This window comes from Coturnix japonica, chromosome 1 (assembly GCF_054131305.1).
Source record: "Coturnix japonica strain WE chromosome 1, WE-NBRP24, whole genome shotgun sequence".
In the NCBI taxonomy this organism is placed as follows: domain Eukaryota; kingdom Metazoa; phylum Chordata; class Aves; order Galliformes; family Phasianidae; genus Coturnix; species Coturnix japonica.
This window is the reverse complement of record NC_140663.1, coordinates 179,286,780-179,311,719: the sequence shown is the minus strand read 5'-3', so window position 1 is coordinate 179,311,719 and position 24,940 is coordinate 179,286,780. Positions and strand designations below refer to the sequence as shown.

At 51.7% G+C, this 24,940-nt stretch overlaps 4 protein-coding genes and 2 long non-coding RNA genes across 6 annotated transcripts; all 6 read left to right on the top strand.

Moving 5' to 3' along the window:
• Positions 1-3,999: 3,999 nt before the first annotated feature.
• Positions 4,000-6,662, top strand: LOC146762934 (rho GTPase-activating protein 32-like; the record flags this gene model as incomplete). Its single annotated transcript, XM_085542779.1, has 7 exons — positions 4,000-4,093; positions 4,562-4,705; positions 5,140-5,242; positions 5,400-5,532; positions 6,034-6,116; positions 6,479-6,586; positions 6,644-6,662. Coding segments are annotated over 7 exons (684 nt in total), but the record flags the coding sequence as incomplete, so codon positions are not given.
• A 758-nt stretch (positions 6,663-7,420) lies between these two features.
• Positions 7,421-8,947, top strand: LOC146762933 (rho GTPase-activating protein 32-like). Its single transcript, XM_085542697.1, has 3 exons — positions 7,421-7,677; positions 8,041-8,189; positions 8,440-8,947. Exons 1-3 carry the CDS (start codon positions 7,421-7,423, stop codon positions 8,856-8,858), a joined length of 825 nt encoding a protein of 274 aa, XP_085398823.1. The 3' UTR covers positions 8,859-8,947.
• A 980-nt stretch (positions 8,948-9,927) lies between these two features.
• LOC146762932 (uncharacterized) lies at positions 9,928-10,846 on the top strand. The gene is made up of 2 exons (XR_014932329.1): positions 9,928-10,007; positions 10,746-10,846. It is a non-coding gene; the product is annotated as an uncharacterized LOC146762932 (long non-coding RNA).
• A 5,424-nt stretch (positions 10,847-16,270) lies between these two features.
• On the top strand, positions 16,271-18,933 carry LOC146762931 (rho GTPase-activating protein 32-like; the record flags this gene model as incomplete). Its single annotated transcript, XM_085542633.1, has 7 exons — positions 16,271-16,364; positions 16,833-16,976; positions 17,411-17,513; positions 17,671-17,803; positions 18,305-18,387; positions 18,750-18,857; positions 18,915-18,933. Coding segments are annotated over 7 exons (684 nt in total), but the record flags the coding sequence as incomplete, so codon positions are not given.
• A 758-nt stretch (positions 18,934-19,691) lies between these two features.
• Positions 19,692-21,218, top strand: LOC146762930 (rho GTPase-activating protein 32-like). Its single transcript, XM_085542562.1, has 3 exons — positions 19,692-19,948; positions 20,312-20,460; positions 20,711-21,218. Exons 1-3 carry the CDS (start codon positions 19,692-19,694, stop codon positions 21,127-21,129), a joined length of 825 nt encoding a protein of 274 aa, XP_085398688.1. The 3' UTR covers positions 21,130-21,218.
• A 980-nt stretch (positions 21,219-22,198) lies between these two features.
• LOC146762929 (uncharacterized) lies at positions 22,199-23,117 on the top strand. The gene is made up of 2 exons (XR_014932328.1): positions 22,199-22,278; positions 23,017-23,117. It is a non-coding gene; the product is annotated as an uncharacterized LOC146762929 (long non-coding RNA).
• The last annotated feature ends 1,823 nt before the right edge of the window (positions 23,118-24,940 follow it).

Genomic DNA, 24,940 nt, shown 5'->3' with positions numbered 1-24,940 from the left:
TTGAAGCCTGTGGGCATCACCCAGGACTTGGGGTGAGAGGATGAGGCGTAGGAACAAGAACCTCTTTGGTCCGTATTAGCTCCTGCCGTTCCCTTTTTTGTGGGGATCAGTGTGGGGTATTTTTGTGTAAAGAACTGACTCATTGTGCAGCCTGTGAATGAATTCATTCTCACCTGCTGATTGGTGCTCTTCTCTAGATGGAGCTGCAGTGGAAATGGACACTTGTGGTCTGATGTCCGGCCCCCTCCCACATGCTCTGATCAGTTGAATTAGCAAGACCTGGCTCTTGGTTGGTGAGTTGGCTTTTGTTGGCTTGGAGACACGTCTTCCAGTTGCACCTCGTGTCATATCTGTTGTGTTGAGCTCTCGAGCTCCAACTGCAACTGGGAATCTAAGTATTAACACAGAAGGAGTAGCTTAGATCTATGTTTACCTTGATTGGAAATGCAGTGCCAAGGGCTGCACACTGTTATGACAGCTCTGAGAGTATGGAAAAGGTATCTGCTGGGTGAGCGCTTTGCTGGGTGAGCATCCCCCTGCTGAAGAGCAGGCAGCTGTTGTGTTTGTAGACAGAATCATCCGTGGGGATTGGAGGCGTTTCCAGCCTTCCAGCTCTTGGCTGTTGCTGTGAGAGTAGAGCTTCCTGCCCAGAGAGAACGAGCAGCAGAAGGGATCCAATGAGAGCAGCTTTAGAAGCTTTTCAGACAAAGCAGGTGGATCAGGCTGTGGCCTGTGCCTGTGCTTTGGAGTGAAGCCAGCAGGCTTTACTTCAAGCAGAATGAGCTGTGGGTGCAGCGTCCAGCAGTGCAAGTGGCCAACAGCTGGAGACAGCATCACCTTGAGCAGCACTCTTGAGGGAAATGCTCAGTGTGAACGAAGGCCACGAAGAAGAGAGTAGCTTGTGGCTGTGTTCACAGGGTAAGGTTTTCCTTCCTGAGCTGTTACCTCTCAGGTGCTGTGTGAGTCTTCTGCAGTGTGCCTACAGCTGTGCGATGTGCTCTGCAGGAAGCGCTGATGTTGCGCTTGCAGCCCTGTCTTTCATGTCTCGTGTCCAATTACACATGTTGTTTGAAGCACCACCTTAGAGGCAGCCTTGATTTCTGCAGCCCCGAGCTTTGTGCAACGAGAGCTCTCCTGCTTCTCGCTGTGATGTGAGACTGAATGGAAGGCCCTGCAGAAGTCTGGGTAGGTGATGTCAGTTGCTGTTCCCTTCACCACCCGTGCTGGGAAAAGCAGGAAATGGGACTGGGGGACATCCCGGCAGTGGGATCCCGCCTCAGCAGAACTGAATGGCTGTTCTGATCCACGTATTTTAACCTGAGTGAATCTGACACTAACCAGAGAGGGGAGGGTGCTGTGGGAAGAAGATGTATGTACCGCAGTTTGTGGTGCAAGTTGTTCTAGGAGCAGCTTGTAACAGTGCCCAGAAGGCTTCCTTTTTGATGGGGAGAGGATTAAGTAGGTTATTTGAATGAATCTATTTCCTTTCTGTTCATCTTTCATACTACCTCTCAAAAAACTGTCTGTGGATTCTGTCATGGTTTTGTGCTGTTGCTGTCAATATTCTACATCATAACATCATGTGCAGTATGAATCATTAATTGAGGGTATAAATAGTGGAATCATGTACAAAGGAAAAGGGTTAAAGAGAAAGTAAGTTTATGTGTGGATTCTGTGAATTCTCAAGTAGTATTTCTTGCTAAAGAGAATTAGTGTGCACCCTGGGCTTTCATATGTGCAAAGGATCTTGTAATCATCTCTGTCTGTGTTTCTTTTAGACCCAGAGATGGAGCAGAGTGGAACACAGACTTGGGTGAATCTTCATTCAGGAGCACGAACACGTAATGCTCATCTTAGGTGTCTGGCTGACAACAAGAGCAGAGAGGTCACAAGGTCACGTGCCCATTTTATTTTATTTTTCATTCATGATGCATAGAGGCGTTCCCCAGACAAAGTGAGCATTTGTCGGCTGGACTTTCTAGAAATGACCTAGGCAGTGAAAATGGGATTGAAGCATCCCAAAGAGCCCTGCAAGAGACTGCTGAGAGTTAATCTGGCACCCTCCTTTGGAAACGTCCGGTGTCTGTCAGTTCTTCAGCTGTGCCCTAACACCTCCCATTGCGCTGCCACACCAGGATAGAATTCCAAGCCCACACTGAGTTCTGGAATGTTGTGGTGTTGTGTTGGAATCAGACGTGACCACTTGGTCTTGCCTCCCCGCCTTGTGGGGGGTCATGGTGGACCAGGCTGTTGGCCCTTGGTGATGTCATAAGCGTCTGGAATGAGGGGAGGAGCGGTGCGTTCTGTGCTCCTTTGTGGGTGAGCTAGTGGTCGGAGTAGTTGGTTGGTTTGTTGCTCTTGTGCCTTTAGTGCCTTTAGTGGCTTTAGTGCCTTTTTCTTCACACCATCGTGCGCAGCATCTTGTAGGTAAGCTGAGCCAACGTGGGATGGACGGGTGGGCAGTGAGGTGTTGAGAACTCCTGGCTGTCGGAGCTCACAGCACCGTATTGCTTACTCTTGACCATCAGACGTAATTTTCCCCCGGTACACACGTTCCAAAGGGGGTATCCGTAAAGGTGGCACCCGTTCGGTGCTTCTTCCGTCGTCGTCTTTACTTAGTTGTGGAAGCATCGTAAAGTTGCTGGGAGGACAGGCATCACGTAGCCTGAGACTCAGCATGTCTTGCAGCAAGGGGATGGGACGGTTGTGCTGTGTGCGTTATTCCATGGCTGTCTTAGCCCTGCTCGCTGACCTGCTCTTTCTCTCTCCTCTCTTCACCATCCGCCCACTGCCTCGGTGCAGCTTTTGCTCTCATTACATCTGAGCAAAGCGACAAGGAACTGCTGCAGGTAGCTTGAGGTGATCTCACTGCCAGGTACGTGCCATGTTTTGTCCCCCTTCATGGTTTTGCCGCAGGGCATGCGAGGGTAGTTCTGAAGAAGTGTCCCCATACTGTGCTGTGTGAACAGAGAAAACAGAAGTGTTTCTGCTCTGTTCCAGCTCTTCACACTTGCTGTGATGGGTGTCGCGTGCAGTGGGATCAGCCGCGAGCCTGAGGTGGCGGCGACGGAGGTACAGTATGAAGCCCTGGCTGGTCTTTGTTCCCTGTGTTGAGCCAGCAGAGGGAGCTGCACATGTACTCTCCTGCAGGAAAGAATGGGCCAAAAAGGGCCTGGCCACCTGTCTGCACCAGTGCCACTGCTGATTAGTCTGGGTAGAGAGAGATGCATCTTTGCATGGCCTGGCAATGCACGCCAGGAAGAGAAACAACTGTGATGAGATGTGCAGCTCCTTCTGAAGTGCTCCCGACAAGGATGGAGCGCATTTGCTGCAGCTTTCTCTGCAGATGTGCTCCTCACCTTGAAATCCTCCTGGTTTGTCCTCAGCTCCTGACCAAGGCTTGTGCTCTGTTTTGCAGGCTGATAACATGCGGAAGCCACAGCTGGAGCGTGCGGTGTCATCTCTTAACGTTCCGGCGATTGCGGCAGCCCATGTTATTAAGAGCCACGTCGCCCAGGGGCCGGATGAGCTCTCCCTGGAGGTAAGCAGTTCCAGGCGTTCCTTGTTGTCATGCACGGGAGAGTAGTATAGGGTGTGAACGCCTTTCGAATACTCTCAAGACTCCTTCAAAATGTCTCCCTTGCTGTCAAGCTTGAGGATATTCTGCAGCAAAGAATCAGGCAGTTATTTGAGCTGTGCTTTCCTGCCAGCTGTGCTGAAGCTGGGATTGATGTTTCAATCTCTTGCAGGTTGGAGACTTGGTGTGCATAGTTGCTATGCCACCAAAGGAGCTGAGCCCCTGGTGGAGAGGCAAGCGTGGCTTTGAGGTAGGCACACGTTTCCGACTAGAGAGCACAACTTGAGTAGAGTCAGGAATCTCAGACTGGAGCTGCTCTGCCTGCACAGGACGGCTTCTAGACGCAAGCAGTTGCCCTGTGTCGGTGTCAGAGGACCTTCCCTTTGGTGCTGAGCTTGGGCTAATGCCCACCTGTCTTTTTGTTCTTGTTCCAGGTCGGGTTTTTCCCTGGTGAGTGCGTGGAACTCATCAGCGGAAAAGTTCCCGAGTCCCTTGTCAATTCCTTGCCAAAGCCAGGTACGTGTTTTACATTTGACAATGCGGATTAATAAAATGGGGACACAGCTTGGCTTTCAGGGGTTTTGTTAATGCCCGAGATGAGCAAGCTTAGCAAGAGGACTGCATTAAGCGGAACACGCAGAGATCTGGCCCAATCTCACTGTGTTTATTCTTGGGCATGGGGAAGTCACAGAATCCTCCTTGAATGGCTTGGGATTGGAAGGGGCCTAAAGGATCCTCAGGCTCCAAGGCCCCTGCCTCAGTCTGGGTCGCCAGCCTGTGCATTTAGCTGGAGATGAGAGCAGGCTGTATGGGGCCCCTTCTGACCTGGCCTTGGGCAGTTGCAGGGATGGGGAAAACCGTTCTTGCGTGTCCTTGTTCGGAATGTTCTTCCTGTTGTTACGTGCTCGGTCGAATGTGTTATGATCGGCCTCGTCCAACCGATCCAAGCCTGAAATGAACTGGTTTCTTTGTTTTGTTGTGCAGTGCTGAAGAAACGGGGCAAGCTCAGTACCTTCCTTCGTTCCTTGGTGAAGGCCCGCCCCAGGAGAGCAACGGAGCCGGAGCCAACGAAGGAAGGGGTGTTTGGCTGTGACCTGGGGGAGCACCTTCTCCGCTCTGGCCGTGATGGTAAGGAACAACCCATTCCTGAGATCTTTCTCCGTTGGGCATCTAAAGTTGAAAGGGAGATCATATCCAGAAATTGTTTCAGCCTGAAAACGTAGGAAGGCTTCTAGCCACAGAGAGCATCCTGCATCCTTTCCCTAGCTCTTCTGGATGTGAGATTGGATTCTTCCATTCCCCAGGGAGCTGTGATGGGACTTGCAGTGTCTGTGGCTTTGCCAGAATTACTTTCTCCAGGCTGTTGATAGGTCGTGGCATTTCTGGAAAGCCAAGAACGCGTCTCTGTGCACTATCCTCACAGCTGTCTCTGCCAGCCTTCTCCTGTAAGGAGGAAGCAAGCGGTAGCCCGGCTGGGCTTAGAGGATGGGATGTGAGAAGAGCACGGCCTGAACCAGGACTTAAGTAAGAAGCTGAGCTAACCGCTGGCTCTTGTTCTGTAGTCCCCCAGGTCCTCCTGAGCTGCGCTCAATTCATTGAGGAACATGGTGTGGTGCGGGGGATATACCGCCTGTCCGGCGTGGCATCCAGGATCCAGCAACTACGGTAAGAGTGCTGCAACTGACACAGCTGTCAGTAGGGGCCCGTGCCATGCTGCAGGCGTTCAGAGGAACCTCTTCCTTTTCTTGACTGTATGTGTGTCTTTGGACTTGTTTTCCTCTTTCTCAAAGCCCTCTGCCCAATTCTGTGTCCTTCTCTGCAGCCATGAATTCGATACGGAGCAGGTTCCCGAGCTAAGCGTCCGAGAACTTCACAGCGTGAGCTCCCTGTGCAAGTTGTACTTCAGGGAGCTCCCGAACCCTCTCCTGACCGACCAACTGTATGACAAGTTCTCGGTAAGCTCAGGGCAATGTCTTGGAAATGACACATACCTGTTCCCTGGGCGTCCTGGCTGGTGGTTGCAGCAGTGCCCCAGTTCTGAGGTCTTCTTTCTGTTAGCCCCATGAGGCATGCCTTTGCCACATCCTGCCTCTCACTGATGCCACTTGTGGTGGTGCCAGGAGGTGCTTATTTAAGCTATTCACAATGCTTGTGAGAATTCCCTTTCCTTTGCTGTTCCCCAGCTATTGGTAGAATGGGGTTAATAGCAAAGTGGACTTGGAGAGGAATGCCTGCTGCGAGGAGCTGTGCTGTGCAATCAGGCAGTAAAGCCCCCAGAGCTTGCACTGCTTGACCTCAACGACACAGGCTGTGTGCCACTGTGTTCCCCTGATGCCTCTTGGAAGGCATCGAGTCTGCCTCGGTGCTGACCACCAGCGCGCTGTCCCCATGGTTCCCAAACCTGTGGCAGCTCTCCAGCCTGACTGGTGTCTGAATCCCTTCCTGCCTTTTTCCAGGACGCTGTTTGTGCTGCCACAGAGGAGGAGCGGATGCACAGAATGCAGGAAGCCATCCAGCAGCTGCCCGCTCCTCACTACAGGTCAGTGCTGCGCTCGGTCTGCTGAGCTCAGCCCTGCTGCCTTTCAGAGGGCAATGATGCGATTCCAGGTGTTGCCTCACACCTGCAACATCATGCCTGTGCACGCTGAAGCGGCTGAAGGCTGCATTGGGTCAATGGATTGGGTCAGTTCCTTGGCACGGGGGTACGATTGGTGCAGCCAATGGCTGCGGCTGTGCTTTGCAGGGCTTGGTACTGCAGCGTGGTGCCATTGGAAACGTTTTATCTACTTCATATTCAGGGACAGTAGCAATGACAACCACTAGCATGAAGTGAGGTTTGTTTTGTGCACTGCAGCACCGCTTGCTTTTTGGTGCTGAACATCTGCCTCTCTTGTTTTCCAGGACGCTGGAATACCTGATGAGACACTTGGCGTCTCTAGCCAGGAACAGCTCCGTCACCAACATGGACGCTAAGAATTTAGCGATAGTGTGGGCTCCAAACCTTTTAAGGTAAACTTCTTTTTCCGTTTCAACGCCATGCTTACTTCTGCTCTCTCCCAACCCCAGGGGCACAATTTCTAGATGACAGTTTCTGCTCTCATGTTTAGATGGGTCTATTGTGTCCTTGAACTTCCTTGAGAATTTTGTCAGTGGCATTGCTGATGGCCCACTGCGGAAGTCTCCAGAGCCCAGTTTGACAGTTTTTCTCTGCAAAAATTCATACTTGGGGAAATGATCTTGGGGAAATGACTTGTAAGATCTGCCTTTTCTTCAGATCCCAGCAGAGCCAGTCAGCCTGCGCCAGCGGAGAAGTTGCCTGTATGGAGCTGCAGACGCAGTCGGCTGTTGTTGAGTTCATCATAAGCCACACAGACGTCATCTTCTGCTCCAAATCCACACCAGCCGTGGGAGAGGGTGAGCATCTTCCTCCATTAGCTTGATCTTGATCTGACATCTTGATCCAATCCAGGCCTTCTCTAAGACCTCTGAAAATGCTCTAACTGTCGAGGAGACAACAGGCTTCTGGGCTTAGATTAGAATATGGCACCCTGTTGCTATGTCCTTAGTGTGTCCAAACCCAAACCTTACATGGAGAAAACTGTCACTGCTGTTAAGATGTTTTGCCAGCAGGTGATGCATGATTGAAGTGTGGCAGCGAACCTTTCTGAGTTCCCTGCCCACTAGTTTTAATAGGGTTTTCGTTTGCCTATTTTGATACATTGAGCTGCTCTTAATTGTGGCTGTGTCCTTTGCCACGAGCATACCTCTAAGCACATGGTTAGTTTGAGCTCCTCGTCTTCCAGTGTCTCGGATAAGCAAGTCTGAGAGAAATGCAGAACTGGGATGGCTGTGCTGCTGCTGTCTGATCCTCCCTCTTACCTGTGGTTTTCCCTTGCAGGGCACAGTTCTCTGGCCGGGCTAAAGTCTGTGTGGGTGTCTCCTCCTGCCACGAAGCTGCTCACCGTGCAGGAGGCACAGGCTGAGAGAAACGGCCAGAGCAGCTCTCCCACTGTGACACAGAGCAGCAAGATAGAAGAGGAGGAAGCCCCCGCAGTTGTACAGGGGAACTTCCACACAGTAATTGATTTTCCATCTAAAAGGTAAAGAGGACTTCCCTTTCCAGCCCCTATCATCATTGGTCGGTTGGGTTTTATTGGTTTAATTTTTGTCCATTATATATATATATGAGCCTGCCAGCTCCTGTCCTGTCCTGCTGTGGAGCCTTTGCTCACATGCTCCACATCTTGCTTGACATGGTTGAGAGAAATGTAGCCAGCAGGACTTGAGGGCGGAGCTGTAGGAATGGAAGCGTCCTCTGCTGTTTGAAACAGAGCGCGTTTCTAAGCTGTGTTTCAGCAGAAAGCAGGCAGTGCCAGGAACGGGCAACTGTTGTCAAGGGCTCGGAGCAGCTCTTCCTTCACCCTACACCACGACTGACAGCATGCTCTGTTTTCTCTCTCCAGAGCAAGTTCTCCCAGAAAGAGGATGGAGTCATCGCGCTGCGGCAGTTGGTGTTCCTGCCTCTGCCTGCAAAGACCATCACCTGTGGCCGAACACCAACTGCAGCGCAGTGCCAGGGAGCCATCAGAAGCAGAAGTCGTGGTCCTGGCAGGTAAGAGTGCAAATCCAGCTTTCAAAACACTGCTTGTGAGCAACACAGCTAGAATTCATGCTTTCAGTGGGCTTGTACCTCCTTCACGAGGAGGATCCTGCACGAGGATCACTTTCAAGACAGTGACACTGTTGTTAGAAGCCTATTTGCTTCTGCCCACCACCCATACATAGCCAAATGTCAAGAACCTCTTCCATGATTCATCTTGCGAACGTTCGACACTAACCGCTGTGCATCTACTCCTTCCTAGGTGACTCCAGCCCTCATGTACCCCGAAGACTCAGGGCATGTGACGATGATGCATCCTGCGCTTCCATCAATGGAGAACTCATGGGAAGCACAGGATGCTGCAGTTCCAGTGAAAGCCTTCCATATGACAGCAGTGATCAAGAGAAGAACGTCATCGAAGTTCAAGCCCTCATTCATCCCATCCCTGCTGAAGCTGCTGACCTGAGCCTGCCAGACACCACAGGCACCAGCCTGGACCCAGTGCTTCTGCAGTGCAGCCCAGCCCAAGCACAGCCTGAATGCCCCAACAGCAGCAGCACCATGCAGGCTCAGGTCAGCGACACAGAGGAGATGACGAGCCCCTTGGAGGGGGGCATAGAATCAGGCCACCAGGCCCAGGCTCCAAGTAACAGCAGGAGCTCTGAGCCACTCCCTCCTTAACAACAGAGGATGAGTCCCATCTTAAAGCCTGGACCTCTCACGCCCTCCTTTGTCCCATTGAATAAAGGCACGCTCGTGCTCAATCAACACTTTGGCTGCATTCCAAGTCTTCATTCACAGGGACTGGGAAGAGTGCAAGAAACAGCAAGGCAGCTCAGCTTGCAACGCTCTGGCTGTGGGGTGCGTGCAGCAGAGCTCTGGATGTGTTCACATTTTGCCTGACTTTGGGATGCCTGCAGTGAGAGCTCTGCTACCATTTTTTATGGCAGCAAATAGTCTCTAGCATCCTGGATACTGCTCATGAAAACTGCAAGCCTCCTGGCTGTGGCTTTGTGATGCTTTTCAGTGCTTTTTTTTATTGCTTTTTGGATGCTCTTCAACGCCGTGGCTGCTCCCTGACACCTCTGTCCTCCCACCGTGTCCATTCCTGGCTCCCACCTGTGAGCTGTCCCTGCAGATCATCTCCAGCCCTGCCATCATCGCGCTGCGGCAGGAGGAGCTCACCCTGACCAACATCAGGCAGTGCTGCCTGCCTCTCTCACTCTCTTGACCAAGTGTAACTACACTGTCGTGGAGACAAATGCTTTCTGTCACATCCTCTATCTCTGCAGACATTTACTGGTAGGCGGCTCTTGCAGAAGAAGATTCAAGCAGCACAACCTTTTGCTCAGCTACAGCACATGAATGCTACCAAAGCAGAAACAACCCACAAGCTCTGGGTCTGTTTTTCTTACGAAGGCATGCACCGACAGCGTTTGATGGTACCCACCATCCTTGATTTCCTTCCCTGCTTCTTGTCTGATGGCACTGCTGAGCCAGGAACAAGCTGCCCAGTGTGGCAGAGAATGGTGCAGAGCTGTGCTGGAACCTCCTCCCCTTCCTCTGCTGCAGCTTGGTGTGCAACCTCACCCACTTCTCTGACAGACCTGCTGATCCCACGCATGCCATTGGGATGCTCTGGCACGGGATGTGCCTCCAACCCAAAGCTCATTCCCACCTCCCAAGGAAAAGCAAAGCAACCCAAGCATCTCCAGAAAAACTGCCCAGCAGACAGCAGGGAATGCAGACAGCTTCTGGCTGCTCCCCTGCACTCCCGTCCTAAGTAAGAGGCCCCACGAGGACTGGCTGGGAAATCAGTGCATGACACACGTGAGTGTGCACAGCATTGCACAAAGCAGTGGGGTTCCATGAGTTTGTGTGTTTGTGTGTATTTGTGCACCAATGGTGTTGCACACACATTTGTGTCCATGAGTGTACAAATCAGTGGGGTTGCTCAGGTGTGTGTAGGTCAGTGGGTATGTGTGTAAGGACGAGCCTGCACGTATATGTGCGTGCACAGGGGTGTGCAGAGTGTTGGAGCTGCGCAAGGACATTGTGGTACCGGTGTGTGTGTGCACTTTGGGAGTGAAAGGAAGGGGCTGCACATGTGGCTGTGTGTGTGCGCACAGGGCTGCACCAAGGGATGTGGTTGCATGAGTGTGTGTGAGCACACGGATAGTGCGTGGATGCGGTGGCACAATTGTGTGTTTGCACAGGGGTGTGTGAGGAGTTGGGTTGCACACAGGTGGAGACAAAGGGATGTTTTGTGGTATTTGTTGGCACATATGTGTTCCCAGGGATGTTTTGCACGTTTGTGAATGCTAAGGAGGGTACAAGATGCGTTGCGTGCATGAGGGTGTGTAGAAGGGGCAGAGCATTGCACATGTGTGCATGTGCACGTGGATAGGCGGAAGGCTGGGGTGCGGGCTGACCTCTGCTGAGGTGAGTGAGGATTCACGGTGTTGCTCATTGGTAGATTTGTTCACACTGAGTGCTAACAGGGAACTCGCACACCCTTTATGTTTCAGCTGTGCCAGCACTGTGATCCCTTACTGTGATCTCTTGCAGGAATCAAGCGTAGAGCAAAAGGGATGTTTGGGCCAGGTGACCGCAGGAAGGCTGGCTGTTTTAGATGGTGGCAGCTGATGGAAACAGGTGCTCTGGAGACAGTTCAGCTTTTAACAGAAGTCGGGGGACCTGCAGCAAGAACGACTAGGTTCTTGAATGGCTTCTAACATGCACTCTGAGTAGGTCTGTCCTGCTGTGCCATCTCTGCTTCGTTTTGATGAAAGCATTGTATACAACCGCGTGTTGGGCCTGTTTTCCTCTGGAAGGAAGAATTTTAGGTGCAGTTCTCAGTGAGAACGTCTGCTAGGATTTCTGTGTAAGTTAAATCTGAACTAACAGAAGGAGTGCTGCAGGGAAGGGCCCTGCCTCTGCCAGTAAGTTCCTTCTCAGCTCTCCACGACGGACCCCACTGTGGAGATGAGTGTAAACGAGGGCAGTTCAGAATCATCTCTTGCCAGCTTGATGTGCTGGATTTTGAGCTTGTGAAGCCTGCTCTGTCTTTCTGTGGTGTTTCCTTCTGTTCTAAAGGAGAAGGGCAGCATGGTGACTTTTCTCCTGCGGCTTGCAGCTGCACTCCTTGGCACAGCGCTTTGCTTCCAAGCAGCAGATTATTTTGCAGACTGGGGGTGTCTCAGATTCAGCCTTCTATTCCTCTAGTCTGAGAATCATTTTATTTTGAGGAGGAAAGAAAGAATGTGGTTTAATCATAATGACAGTTGAGTGTTAGCACAGTGAGGTGAAGGAGGGCCCCAGAAGCAAATTTGGTGCTGTTGAAGCACTGTGCGATGAGAAGGTGGGAGGTAACACGTGCTGGCAGATGTGGGAACTACTTTGGGATTGAGGTGTGGAGGAAAGGAAAGGCGATGACGGAGCTGATGGCAAAGAGTTTCCTGGAGAGGCTTGGTGCTTGCTTGGGGATGGATCTGATCAACTTCTTGTGTGCTGGTGTCCAGTTGGGCTTTGGAGAGCAGTCTGCATCCCAGGGTCTATCTGGTTAACTCATGCTAACGGCATGAGTTTCATGAGGGCCAAGTGTCGGGTCCTGCATTTTGGTCACAACAACCCCAGGCAACCCTACAGGCTTGGGGAGGTGTGGCTGGAAAGCTCCCAGAAGAAAAGAGACCTTGGTGTGCTGATGGACACTCGGCTGAATATGAGCCAGCAGTGTGCCCAGGTGGCCAAGAGGGCCAATGGAATCCTGGCTTGTATCAGGAATGGTGTGGTGAGCAGGACTAGGGAAGTCATCCTGCCTCTGTGCTCGGCATTGGTGACTGGAATAGGCTCCCAAGGGAGGTGGTTGAATCGCCATCCCTGGTTGTATTTAAGAGCCATTTGGATGTGGTACTCAGGGATATGATTTAGTGTAGGGCTTTTAGAGTTAGGGTACTGGTTAGGCTGCGGTTGGACTTGATCATCTTCAAGGTCTTTTCCAACCTGAGTAATTCTACAATCCTATGGTAGGACCGGGGCTTGGGCCAGACCAGGGCAAATCCAGAGACAGGAGTCCAATGGATTTGAGACCTGACTTGAAGCCTGTGGGCATCACCCAGGACTTGGGGTGAGAGGATGAGGCGTAGGAACAAGAACCTCTTTGGTCCGTATTAGCTCCTGCCGTTCCCTTTTTTGTGGGGATCAGTGTGGGGTATTTTTGTGTAAAGAACTGACTCATTGTGCAGCCTGTGAATGAATTCATTCTCACCTGCTGATTGGTGCTCTTCTCTAGATGGAGCTGCAGTGGAAATGGACACTTGTGGTCTGATGTCCGGCCCCCTCCCACATGCTCTGATCAGTTGAATTAGCAAGACCTGGCTCTTGGTTGGTGAGTTGGCTTTTGTTGGCTTGGAGACACGTCTTCCAGTTGCACCTCGTGTCATATCTGTTGTGTTGAGCTCTCGAGCTCCAACTGCAACTGGGAATCTAAGTATTAACACAGAAGGAGTAGCTTAGATCTATGTTTACCTTGATTGGAAATGCAGTGCCAAGGGCTGCACACTGTTATGACAGCTCTGAGAGTATGGAAAAGGTATCTGCTGGGTGAGCGCTTTGCTGGGTGAGCATCCCCCTGCTGAAGAGCAGGCAGCTGTTGTGTTTGTAGACAGAATCATCCGTGGGGATTGGAGGCGTTTCCAGCCTTCCAGCTCTTGGCTGTTGCTGTGAGAGTAGAGCTTCCTGCCCAGAGAGAACGAGCAGCAGAAGGGATCCAATGAGAGCAGCTTTAGAAGCTTTTCAGACAAAGCAGGTGGATCAGGCTGTGGCCTGTGCCTGTGCTTTGGAGTGAAGCCAGCAGGCTTTACTTCAAGCAGAATGAGCTGTGGGTGCAGCGTCCAGCAGTGCAAGTGGCCAACAGCTGGAGACAGCATCACCTTGAGCAGCACTCTTGAGGGAAATGCTCAGTGTGAACGAAGGCCACGAAGAAGAGAGTAGCTTGTGGCTGTGTTCACAGGGTAAGGTTTTCCTTCCTGAGCTGTTACCTCTCAGGTGCTGTGTGAGTCTTCTGCAGTGTGCCTACAGCTGTGCGATGTGCTCTGCAGGAAGCGCTGATGTTGCGCTTGCAGCCCTGTCTTTCATGTCTCGTGTCCAATTACACATGTTGTTTGAAGCACCACCTTAGAGGCAGCCTTGATTTCTGCAGCCCCGAGCTTTGTGCAACGAGAGCTCTCCTGCTTCTCGCTGTGATGTGAGACTGAATGGAAGGCCCTGCAGAAGTCTGGGTAGGTGATGTCAGTTGCTGTTCCCTTCACCACCCGTGCTGGGAAAAGCAGGAAATGGGACTGGGGGACATCCCGGCAGTGGGATCCCGCCTCAGCAGAACTGAATGGCTGTTCTGATCCACGTATTTTAACCTGAGTGAATCTGACACTAACCAGAGAGGGGAGGGTGCTGTGGGAAGAAGATGTATGTACCGCAGTTTGTGGTGCAAGTTGTTCTAGGAGCAGCTTGTAACAGTGCCCAGAAGGCTTCCTTTTTGATGGGGAGAGGATTAAGTAGGTTATTTGAATGAATCTATTTCCTTTCTGTTCATCTTTCATACTACCTCTCAAAAAACTGTCTGTGGATTCTGTCATGGTTTTGTGCTGTTGCTGTCAATATTCTACATCATAACATCATGTGCAGTATGAATCATTAATTGAGGGTATAAATAGTGGAATCATGTACAAAGGAAAAGGGTTAAAGAGAAAGTAAGTTTATGTGTGGATTCTGTGAATTCTCAAGTAGTATTTCTTGCTAAAGAGAATTAGTGTGCACCCTGGGCTTTCATATGTGCAAAGGATCTTGTAATCATCTCTGTCTGTGTTTCTTTTAGACCCAGAGATGGAGCAGAGTGGAACACAGACTTGGGTGAATCTTCATTCAGGAGCACGAACACGTAATGCTCATCTTAGGTGTCTGGCTGACAACAAGAGCAGAGAGGTCACAAGGTCACGTGCCCATTTTATTTTATTTTTCATTCATGATGCATAGAGGCGTTCCCCAGACAAAGTGAGCATTTGTCGGCTGGACTTTCTAGAAATGACCTAGGCAGTGAAAATGGGATTGAAGCATCCCAAAGAGCCCTGCAAGAGACTGCTGAGAGTTAATCTGGCACCCTCCTTTGGAAACGTCCGGTGTCTGTCAGTTCTTCCGCTGTGCCCTAACACCTCCCATTGCGCTGCCACACCAGGATAGAATTCCAAGCCCACACTGAGTTCTGGAATGTTGTGGTGTTGTGTTGGAATCAGACGTGACCACTTGGTCTTGCCTCCCCGCCTTGTGGGGGGTCATGGTGGACCAGGCTGTTGGCCCTTGGTGATGTCATAAGCGTCTGGAATGAGGGGAGGAGCGGTGCGTTCTGTGCTCCTTTGTGGGTGAGCTAGTGGTCGGAGTAGTTGGTTGGTTTGTTGCTCTTGTGCCTTTAGTGCCTTTAGTGGCTTTAGTGCCTTTTTCTTCACACCATCGTGCGCAGCATCTTGTAGGTAAGCTGAGCCAACGTGGGATGGACGGGTGGGCAGTGAGGTGTTGAGAACTCCTGGCTGTCGGAGCTCACAGCACCGTATTGCTTACTCTTGACCATCAGACGTAATTTTCCCCCGGTACACACGTTCCAAAGGGGGTATCCGTAAAGGTGGCACCCGTTCGGTGCTTCTTCCGTCGTCGTCTTTACTTAGTTGTGGAAGCATCGTAAAGTTGCTGGGAGGACAGGCATCACGTAGCCTGAGACTCAGCATGTCTTGCAGCAAGGGGATGGGACGGTTGTGCTGTGTGCGTTATTCCATGGCTGTCTTAGCCCTGCTCGCTGACCTGCTCTTTCTCTCTCCTCTCTTCACCATCCGCCCACTGCCTCGGTGCAGCTTTTGCTCTCATTACATCTGAGCAAAGCGACAAGGAACTGCTGCAGGTAGCTTGAGGTGATCTCACTGCCAGGTACGTGCCATGTTTTGTCCCCCTTCATGGTTTTGCCGCAGGGCATGCGAGGGTAGTTCTGAAGAAGTGTCCCCATACTGTGCTGTGTGAACAGAGAAAACAGAAGTGTTTCTGCTCTGTTCCAGCTCTTCACACTTGCTGTGATGGGTGTCGCGTGCAGTGGGATCAGCCGCGAGCCTGAGGTGGCGGCGACGGAGGTACAGTATGAAGCCCTGGCTGGTCTTTGTTCCCTGTGTTGAGCCAGCAGAGGGAGCTGCACATGTACTCTCCTGCAGGAAAGAATGGGCCAAAAAGGGCCTGGCCACCTGTCTGCACCAGTGCCACTGCTGATTAGTCTGGGTAGAGAGAGATGCATCTTTGCATGGCCTGGCAATGCACGCCAGGAAGAGAAACAACTGTGATGAGATGTGCAGCTCCTTCTGAAGTGCTCCCGACAAGGATGGAGCGCATTTGCTGCAGCTTTCTCTGCAGATGTGCTCCTCACCTTGAAATCCTCCTGGTTTGTCCTCAGCTCCTGACCAAGGCTTGTGCTCTGTTTTGCAGGCTGATAACATGCGGAAGCCGCAGCTGGAGCGTGCGGTGTCATCTCTTAACGTTCCGGCGATTGCGGCAGCCCATGTTATTAAGAGCCACGTCGCCCAGGGGCCGGATGAGCTCTCCCTGGAGGTAAGCAGTTCCAGGCGTTCCTTGTTGTCATGCACGGGAGAGTAGTATAGGGTGTGAACGCCTTTCGAATACTCTCAAGACTCCTTCAAAATGTCTCCCTTGCTGTCAAGCTTGAGGATATTCTGCAGCAAAGAATCAGGCAGTTATTTGAGCTGTGCTTTCCTGCCAGCTGTGCTGAAGCTGGGATTGATGTTTCAATCTCTTGCAGGTTGGAGACTTGGTGTGCATAGTTGCTATGCCACCAAAGGAGCTGAGCCCCTGGTGGAGAGGCAAGCGTGGCTTTGAGGTAGGCACACGTTTCCGACTAGAGAGCACAACTTGAGTAGAGTCAGGAATCTCAGACTGGAGCTGCTCTGCCTGCACAGGACGGCTTCTAGACGCAAGCAGTTGCCCTGTGTCGGTGTCAGAGGACCTTCCCTTTGGTGCTGAGCTTGGGCTAATGCCCACCTGTCTTTTTGTTCTTGTTCCAGGTCGGGTTTTTCCCTGGTGAGTGCGTGGAACTCATCAGCGGAAAAGTTCCCGAGTCCCTTGTCAATTCCTTGCCAAAGCCAGGTACGTGTTTTACATTTGACAATGCGGATTAATAAAATGGGGACACAGCTTGGCTTTCAGGGGTTTTGTTAATGCCCGAGATGAGCAAGCTTAGCAAGAGGACTGCATTAAGCGGAACACGCAGAGATCTGGCCCAATCTCACTGTGTTTATTCTTGGGCATGGGGAAGTCACAGAATCCTCCTTGAATGGCTTGGGATTGGAAGGGGCCTAAAGGATCCTCAGGCTCCAAGGCCCCTGCCTCAGTCTGGGTCGCCAGCCTGTGCATTTAGCTGGAGATGAGAGCAGGCTGTATGGGGCCCCTTCTGACCTGGCCTTGGGCAGTTGCAGGGATGGGGAAAACCGTTCTTGCGTGTCCTTGTTCGGAATGTTCTTCCTGTTGTTACGTGCTCGGTCGAATGTGTTATGATCGGCCTCGTCCAACCGATCCAAGCCTGAAATGAACTGGTTTCTTTGTTTTGTTGTGCAGTGCTGAAGAAACGGGGCAAGCTCAGTACCTTCCTTCGTTCCTTGGTGAAGGCCCGCCCCAGGAGAGCAACGGAGCCGGAGCCAACGAAGGAAGGGGTGTTTGGCTGTGACCTGGGGGAGCACCTTCTCCGCTCTGGCCGTGATGGTAAGGAACAACCCATTCCTGAGATCTTTCTCCGTTGGGCATCTAAAGTTGAAAGGGAGATCATATCCAGAAATTGTTTCAGCCTGAAAACGTAGGAAGGCTTCTAGCCACAGAGAGCATCCTGCATCCTTTCCCTAGCTCTTCTGGATGTGAGATTGGATTCTTCCATTCCCCAGGGAGCTGTGATGGGACTTGCAGTGTCTGTGGCTTTGCCAGAATTACTTTCTCCAGGCTGTTGATAGGTCGTGGCATTTCTGGAAAGCCAAGAACGCGTCTCTGTGCACTATCCTCACAGCTGTCTCTGCCAGCCTTCTCCTGTAAGGAGGAAGCAAGCGGTAGCCCGGCTGGGCTTAGAGGATGGGATGTGAGAAGAGCACGGCCTGAACCAGGACTTAAGTAAGAAGCTGAGCTAACCGCTGGCTCTTGTTCTGTAGTCCCCCAGGTCCTCCTGAGCTGCGCTCAATTCATTGAGGAACATGGTGTGGTGCGGGGGATATACCGCCTGTCCGGCGTGGCATCCAGGATCCAGCAACTACGGTAAGAGTGCTGCAACTGACACAGCTGTCAGTAGGGGCCCGTGCCATGCTGCAGGCGTTCAGAGGAACCTCTTCCTTTTCTTGACTGTATGTGTGTCTTTGGACTTGTTTTCCTCTTTCTCAAAGCCCTCTGCCCAATTCTGTGTCCTTCTCTGCAGCCATGAATTCGATACGGAGCAGGTTCCCGAGCTAAGCGTCCGAGAACTTCACAGCGTGAGCTCCCTGTGCAAGTTGTACTTCAGGGAGCTCCCGAACCCTCTCCTGACCGACCAACTGTATGACAAGTTCTCGGTAAGCTCAGGGCAATGTCTTGGAAATGACACATACCTGTTCCCTGGGCGTCCTGGCTGGTGGTTGCAGCAGTGCCCCAGTTCTGAGGTCTTCTTTCTGTTAGCCCCATGAGGCATGCCTTTGCCACATCCTGCCTCTCACTGATGCCACTTGTGGTGGTGCCAGGAGGTGCTTATTTAAGCTATTCACAATGCTTGTGAGAATTCCCTTTCCTTTGCTGTTCCCCAGCTATTGGTAGAATGGGGTTAATAGCAAAGTGGACTTGGAGAGGAATGCCTGCTGCGAGGAGCTGTGCTGTGCAATCAGGCAGTAAAGCCCCCAGAGCTTGCACTGCTTGACCTCAACGACACAGGCTGTGTGCCACTGTGTTCCCCTGATGCCTCTTGGAAGGCATCGAGTCTGCCTCGGTGCTGACCACCAGCGCGCTGTCCCCATGGTTCCCAAACCTGTGGCAGCTCTCCAGCCTGACTGGTGTCTGAATCCCTTCCTGCCTTTTTCCAGGACGCTGTTTGTGCTGCCACAGAGGAGGAGCGGATGCACAGAATGCAGGAAGCCATCCAGCAGCTGCCCGCTCCTCACTACAGGTCAGTGCTGCGCTCGGTCTGCTGAGCTCAGCCCTGCTGCCTTTCAGAGGGCAATGATGCGATTCCAGGTGTTGCCTCACACCTGCAACATCATGCCTGTGCACGCTGAAGCGGCTGAAGGCTGCATTGGGTCAATGGATTGGGTCAGTTCCTTGGCACGGGGGTACGATTGGTGCAGCCAATGGCTGCGGCTGTGCTTTGCAGGGCTTGGTACTGCAGCGTGGTGCCATTGGAAACGTTTTATCTACTTCATATTCAGGGACAGTAGCAATGACAACCACTAGCATGAAGTGAGGTTTGTTTTGTGCACTGCAGCACCGCTTGCTTTTTGGTGCTGAACATCTGCCTCTCTTGTTTTCCAGGACGCTGGAATACCTGATGAGACACTTGGCGTCTCTAGCCAGGAACAGCTCCGTCACCAACATGGACGCTAAGAATTTAGCGATAGTGTGGGCTCCAAACCTTTTAAGGTAAACTTCTTTTTCCGTTTCAACGCCATGCTTACTTCTGCTCTCTCCCAACCCCAGGGGCACAATTTCTAGATGACAGTTTCTGCTCTCATGTTTAGATGGGTCTATTGTGTCCTTGAACTTCCTTGAGAATTTTGTCAGTGGCATTGCTGATGGCCCACTGCGGAAGTCTCCAGAGCCCAGTTTGACAGTTTTTCTCTGCAAAAATTCATACTTGGGGAAATGATCTTGGGGAAATGACTTGTAAGATCTGCCTTTTCTTCAGATCCCAGCAGAGCCAGTCAGCCTGCGCCAGCGGAGAAGTTGCCTGTATGGAGCTGCAGACGCAGTCGGCTGTTGTTGAGTTCATCATAAGCCACACAGACGTCATCTTCTGCTCCAAATCCACACCAGCCGTGGGAGAGGGTGAGCATCTTCCTCCATTAGCTTGATCTTGATCTGACATCTTGATCCAATCCAGGCCTTCTCTAAGACCTCTGAAAATGCTCTAACTGTCGAGGAGACAACAGGCTTCTGGGCTTAGATTAGAATATGGCACCCTGTTGCTATGTCCTTAGTGTGTCCAAACCCAAACCTTACATGGAGAAAACTGTCACTGCTGTTAAGATGTTTTGCCAGCAGGTGATGCATGATTGAAGTGTGGCAGCGAACCTTTCTGAGTTCCCTGCCCACTAGTTTTAATAGGGTTTTCGTTTGCCTATTTTGATACATTGAGCTGCTCTTAATTGTGGCTGTGTCCTTTGCCACGAGCATACCTCTAAGCACATGGTTAGTTTGAGCTCCTCGTCTTCCAGTGTCTCGGATAAGCAAGTCTGAGAGAAATGCAGAACTGGGATGGCTGTGCTGCTGCTGTCTGATCCTCCCTCTTACCTGTGGTTTTCCCTTGCAGGGCACAGTTCTCTGGCCGGGCTAAAGTCTGTGTGGGTGTCTCCTCCTGCCACGAAGCTGCTCACCGTGCAGGAGGCACAGGCTGAGAGAAACGGCCAGAGCAGCTCTCCCACTGTGACACAGAGCAGCGAGATAGAAGAGGAGGAAGCCCCCGCAGTTGTACAGGGGAACTTCCACACAGTAATTGATTTTCCATCTAAAAGGTAAAGAGGACTTCCCTTTCCAGCCCCTATCATCATTGGTCGGTTGGGTTTTATTGGTTTAATTTTTGTCCATTATATATATATATGAGCCTGCCAGCTCCTGTCCTGTCCTGCTGTGGAGCCTTTGCTCACATGCTCCACATCTTGCTTGACATGGTTGAGAGAAATGTAGCCAGCAGGACTTGAGGGCGGAGCTGTAGGAATGGAAGCGTCCTCTGCTGTTTGAAACAGAGCGCGTTTCTAAGCTGTGTTTCAGCAGAAAGCAGGCAGTGCCAGGAACGGGCAACTGTTGTCAAGGGCTCAGAGCAGCTCTTCCTTCACCCTACACCACGACTGACAGCATGCTCTGTTTTCTCTCTCCAGAGCAAGTTCTCCCAGAAAGAGGATGGAGTCATCGCGCTGCGGCAGTTGGTGTTCCTGCCTCTGCCTGCAAAGACCATCACCTGTGGCCGAACACCAACTGCAGCGCAGTGCCAGGGAGCCATCAGAAGCAGAAGTCGTGGTCCTGGCAGGTAAGAGTGCAAATCCAGCTTTCAAAACACTGCTTGTGAGCAACACAGCTAGAATTCATGCTTTCAGTGGGCTTGTACCTCCTTCACGAGGAGGATCCTGCACGAGGATCACTTTCAAGACAGTGACACTGTTGTTAGAAGCCTATTTGCTTCTGCCCACCACCCATACATAGCCAAATGTCAAGAACCTCTTCCATGATTCATCTTGCGAACGTTCGACACTAACCGCTGTGCATCTACTCCTTCCTAGGTGACTCCAGCCCTCATGTACCCCGAAGACTCAGGGCATGTGACGATGATGCATCCTGCGCTTCCATCAATGGAGAACTCATGGGAAGCACAGGATGCTGCAGTTCCAGTGAAAGCCTTCCATATGACAGCAGTGATCAAGAGAAGAACGTCATCGAAGTTCAAGCCCTCATTCATCCCATCCCTGCTGAAGCTGCTGACCTGAGCCTGCCAGACACCACAGGCACCAGCCTGGACCCAGTGCTTCTGCAGTGCAGCCCAGCCCAAGCACAGCCTGAATGCCCCGACAGCAGCAGCACCATGCAGGCTCAGGTCAGCGACACAGAGGAGATGACGAGCCCCTTGGAGGGGGGCATAGAATCAGGCCACCAGGCCCAGGCTCCAAGTAACAGCAGGAGCTCTGAGCCACTCCCTCCTTAACAACAGAGGATGAGTCCCATCTTAAAGCCTGGACCTCTCACGCCCTCCTTTGTCCCATTGAATAAAGGCACGCTCGTGCTCAATCAACACTTTGGCTGCATTCCAAGTCTTCATTCACAGGGACTGGGAAGAGTGCAAGAAACAGCAAGGCAGCTCAGCTTGCAACGCTCTGGCTGTGGGGTGCGTGCAGCAGAGCTCTGGATGTGTTCACATTTTGCCTGACTTTGGGATGCCTGCAGTGAGAGCTCTGCTACCATTTTTTATGGCAGCAAATAGTCTCTAGCATCCTGGATACTGCTCATGAAAACTGCAAGCCTCCTGGCTGTGGCTTTGTGATGCTTTTCAGTGCTTTTTTTTATTGCTTTTTGGATGCTCTTCAACGCCGTGGCTGCTCCCTGACACCTCTGTCCTCCCACCGTGTCCATTCCTGGCTCCCACCTGTGAGCTGTCCCTGCAGATCATCTCCAGCCCTGCCATCATCGCGCTGCGGCAGGAGGAGCTCACCCTGACCAACATCAGGCAGTGCTGCCTGCCTCTCTCACTCTCTCGACCAAGTGTAACTACACTGTCGTGGAGACAAATGCTTTCTGTCACATCCTCTATCTCTGCAGACATTTACTGGTAGGCGGCTCTTGCAGAAGAAGATTCAAGCAGCACAACCTTTTGCTCAGCTACAGCACATGAATGCTACCAAAGCAGAAACAACCCACAAGCTCTGGGTCTGTTTTTCTTACGAAGGCATGCACCGACAGCGTTTGATGGTACCCACCATCCTTGATTTCCTTCCCTGCTTCTTGTCTGATGGCACTGCTGAGCCAGGAACAAGCTGCCCAGTGTGGCAGAGAATGGTGCAGAGCTGTGCTGGAACCTCCTCCCCTTCCTCTGCTGCAGCTTGGTGTGCAACCTCACCCACTTCTCTGACAGACCTGCTGATCCCACGCATGCCATTGGGATGCTCTGGCACGGGATGTGCCTCCAACCCAAAGCTCATTCCCACCTCCCAAGGAAAAGCAAAGCAACCCAAGCATCTCCAGAAAAACTGCCCAGCAGACAGCAGGGAATGCAGACAGCTTCTGGCTGCTCCCCTGCACTCCCGTCCTAAGTAAGAGGCCCCACGAGGACTGGCTGGGAAATCAGTGCATGACACACGTGAGTGTGCACAGCATTGCACAAAGCAGTGGGGTTCCATGAGTTTGTGTGTTTGTGTGTATTTGTGCACCAATGGTGTTGCACACACATTTGTGTCCATGAGTGTACAAATCAGTGGGGTTGCTCAGGTGTGTGTAGGTCAGTGGGTATGTGTGTAAGGACGAGCCTGCACGTATATGTGCGTGCACAGGGGTGTGCAGAGTGTTGGAGCTGCGCAAGGACATTGTGGTACCGGTGTGTGTGTGCACTTTGGGAGTGAAAGGAAGGGGCTGCACATGTGGCTGTGTGTGTGCGCACAGGGCTGCACCAAGGGATGTGGTTGCATGAGTGTGTGTGAGCACACGGATAGTGCGTGGATGCGGTGGCACAATTGTGTGTTTGCACAGGGGTGTGTGAGGAGTTGGGTTGCACACAGGTGGAGACAAAGGGATGTTTTGTGGTATTTGTTGGCACATATGTGTTCCCAGGGATGGTTTGCACGTTTGTGAATGCTAAGGAGGGTACAAGATGCGTTGCGTGCATGAGGGTGTGTAGAAGGGGCAGAGCATTGCACATGTGTGCATGTGCACGTGGATAGGCGGAAGGCTGGGGTGCGGGCTGACCTCTGCTGAGGTGAGTGAGGATTCACGGTGTTGCTCATTGGTAGATTTGTTCACACTGAGTGCTAACAGGGAACTCGCACACCCTTTATGTTTCAGCTGTGCCAGCACTGTGATCCCTTACTGTGATCTCTTGCAGGAATCAAGCGTAGAGCAAAAGGGATGTTTGGGCCAGGTGACCGCAGGAAGGCTGGCTGTTTTAGATGGTGGCAGCTGATGGAAACAGGTGCTCTGGAGACAGTTCAGCTTTTAACAGAAGTCGGGGGACCTGCAGCAAGAACGACTAGGTTCTTGAATGGCTTCTAACATGCACTCTGAGTAGGTCTGTCCTGCTGTGCCATCTCTGCTTCGTTTTGATGAAAGCATTGTATACAACCGCGTGTTGGGCCTGTTTTCCTCTGGAAGGAAGAATTTTAGGTGCAGTTCTCAGTGAGAACGTCTGCTAGGATTTCTGTGTAAGTTAAATCTGAACTAACAGAAGGAGTGCTGCAGGGAAGGGCCCTGCCTCTGCCAGTAAGTTCCTTCTCAGCTCTCCACGACGGACCCCACTGTGGAGATGAGTGTAAACGAGGGCAGTTCAGAATCATCTCTTGCCAGCTTGATGTGCTGGATTTTGAGCTTGTGAAGCCTGCTCTGTCTTTCTGTGGTGTTTCCTTCTGTTCTAAAGGAGAAGGGCAGCATGGTGACTTTTCTCCTGCGGCTTGCAGCTGCACTCCTTGGCACAGCGCTTTGCTTCCAAGCAGCAGATTATTTTGCAGACTGGGGGTGTCTCAGATTCAGCCTTCTATTCCTCTAGTCTGAGAATCATTTTATTTTGAGGAGGAAAGAAAGAATGTGGTTTAATCATAATGACAGTTGAGTGTTAGCACAGTGAGGTGAAGGAGGGCCCCAGAAGCAAATTTGGTGCTGTTGAAGCACTGTGCGATGAGAAGGTGGGAGGTAACACGTGCTGGCAGATGTGGGAACTACTTTGGGATTGAGGTGTGGAGGAAAGGAAAGGCGATGACGGAGCTGATGGCAAAGAGTTTCCTGGGGAGGCTTGGTGCTTGCTTGGGGATGGATCTGATCAACTTCTTGTGTGCTGGTGTCCAGTTGGGCTTTGGAGAGCAGTCTGCATCCCAGGGTCTATCTGGTTAACTCATGCTAACGGCATGAGTTTCATGAGGGCCAAGTGTCGGGTCCTGCATTTTGGTCACAACAACCCCAGGCAACCCTACAGGCTTGGGGAGGTGTGGCTGGAAAGCTCCCAGAAGAAAAGAGACCTTGGTGTGCTGATGGACACTCGGCTGAATATGAGCCAGCAGTGTGCCCAGGTGGCCAAGAGGGCCAATGGAATCCTGGCTTGTATCAGGAATGGTGTGGTGAGCAGGACTAGGGAAGTCATCCTGCCTCTGTACTCGGCATTGGTGACTGGAATAGGCTCCCAAGGGAGGTGGTTGAATCGCCATCCCTGGTTGTATTTAAGAGCCATTTGGATGTGGTACTCAGGGATATGATTTAGTGTAGGGCTTTTAGAGTTAGGGTACTGGTTAGGCTGCGGTTGGACTTGATCATCTTCAAGGTCTTTTCCAACCTGAGTAATTCTACAATCCTATGGTAGGACCGGGGCTTGGGCCAGACCAGGGCAAATCCAGAGACAGGAGTCCAATGGATTTGAGACCTGACTTGAAGCCTGTGGGCATCACCCAGGACTTGGGGTGAGAGGATGAGGCGTAGGAACAAGAACCTCTTTGGTCCGTATTAGCTCCTGCCGTTCCCTTTTTTGTGGGGATCAGTGTGGGGTATTTTTGTGTAAAGAACTGACTCATTGTGCAGCCTGTGAATGAATTCATTCTCACCTGCTGATTGGTGCTCTTCTCTAGATGGAGCTGCAGTGGAAATGGACACTTGTGGTCTGATGTCCGGCCCCCTCCCACATGCTCTGATCAGTTGAATTAGCAAGACCTGGCTCTTGGTTGGTGAGTTGGCTTTTGTTGGCTTGGAGACACGTCTTCCAGTTGCACCTCGTGTCATATCTGTTGTGTTGAGCTCTCGAGCTCCAACTGCAACTGGGAATCTAAGTA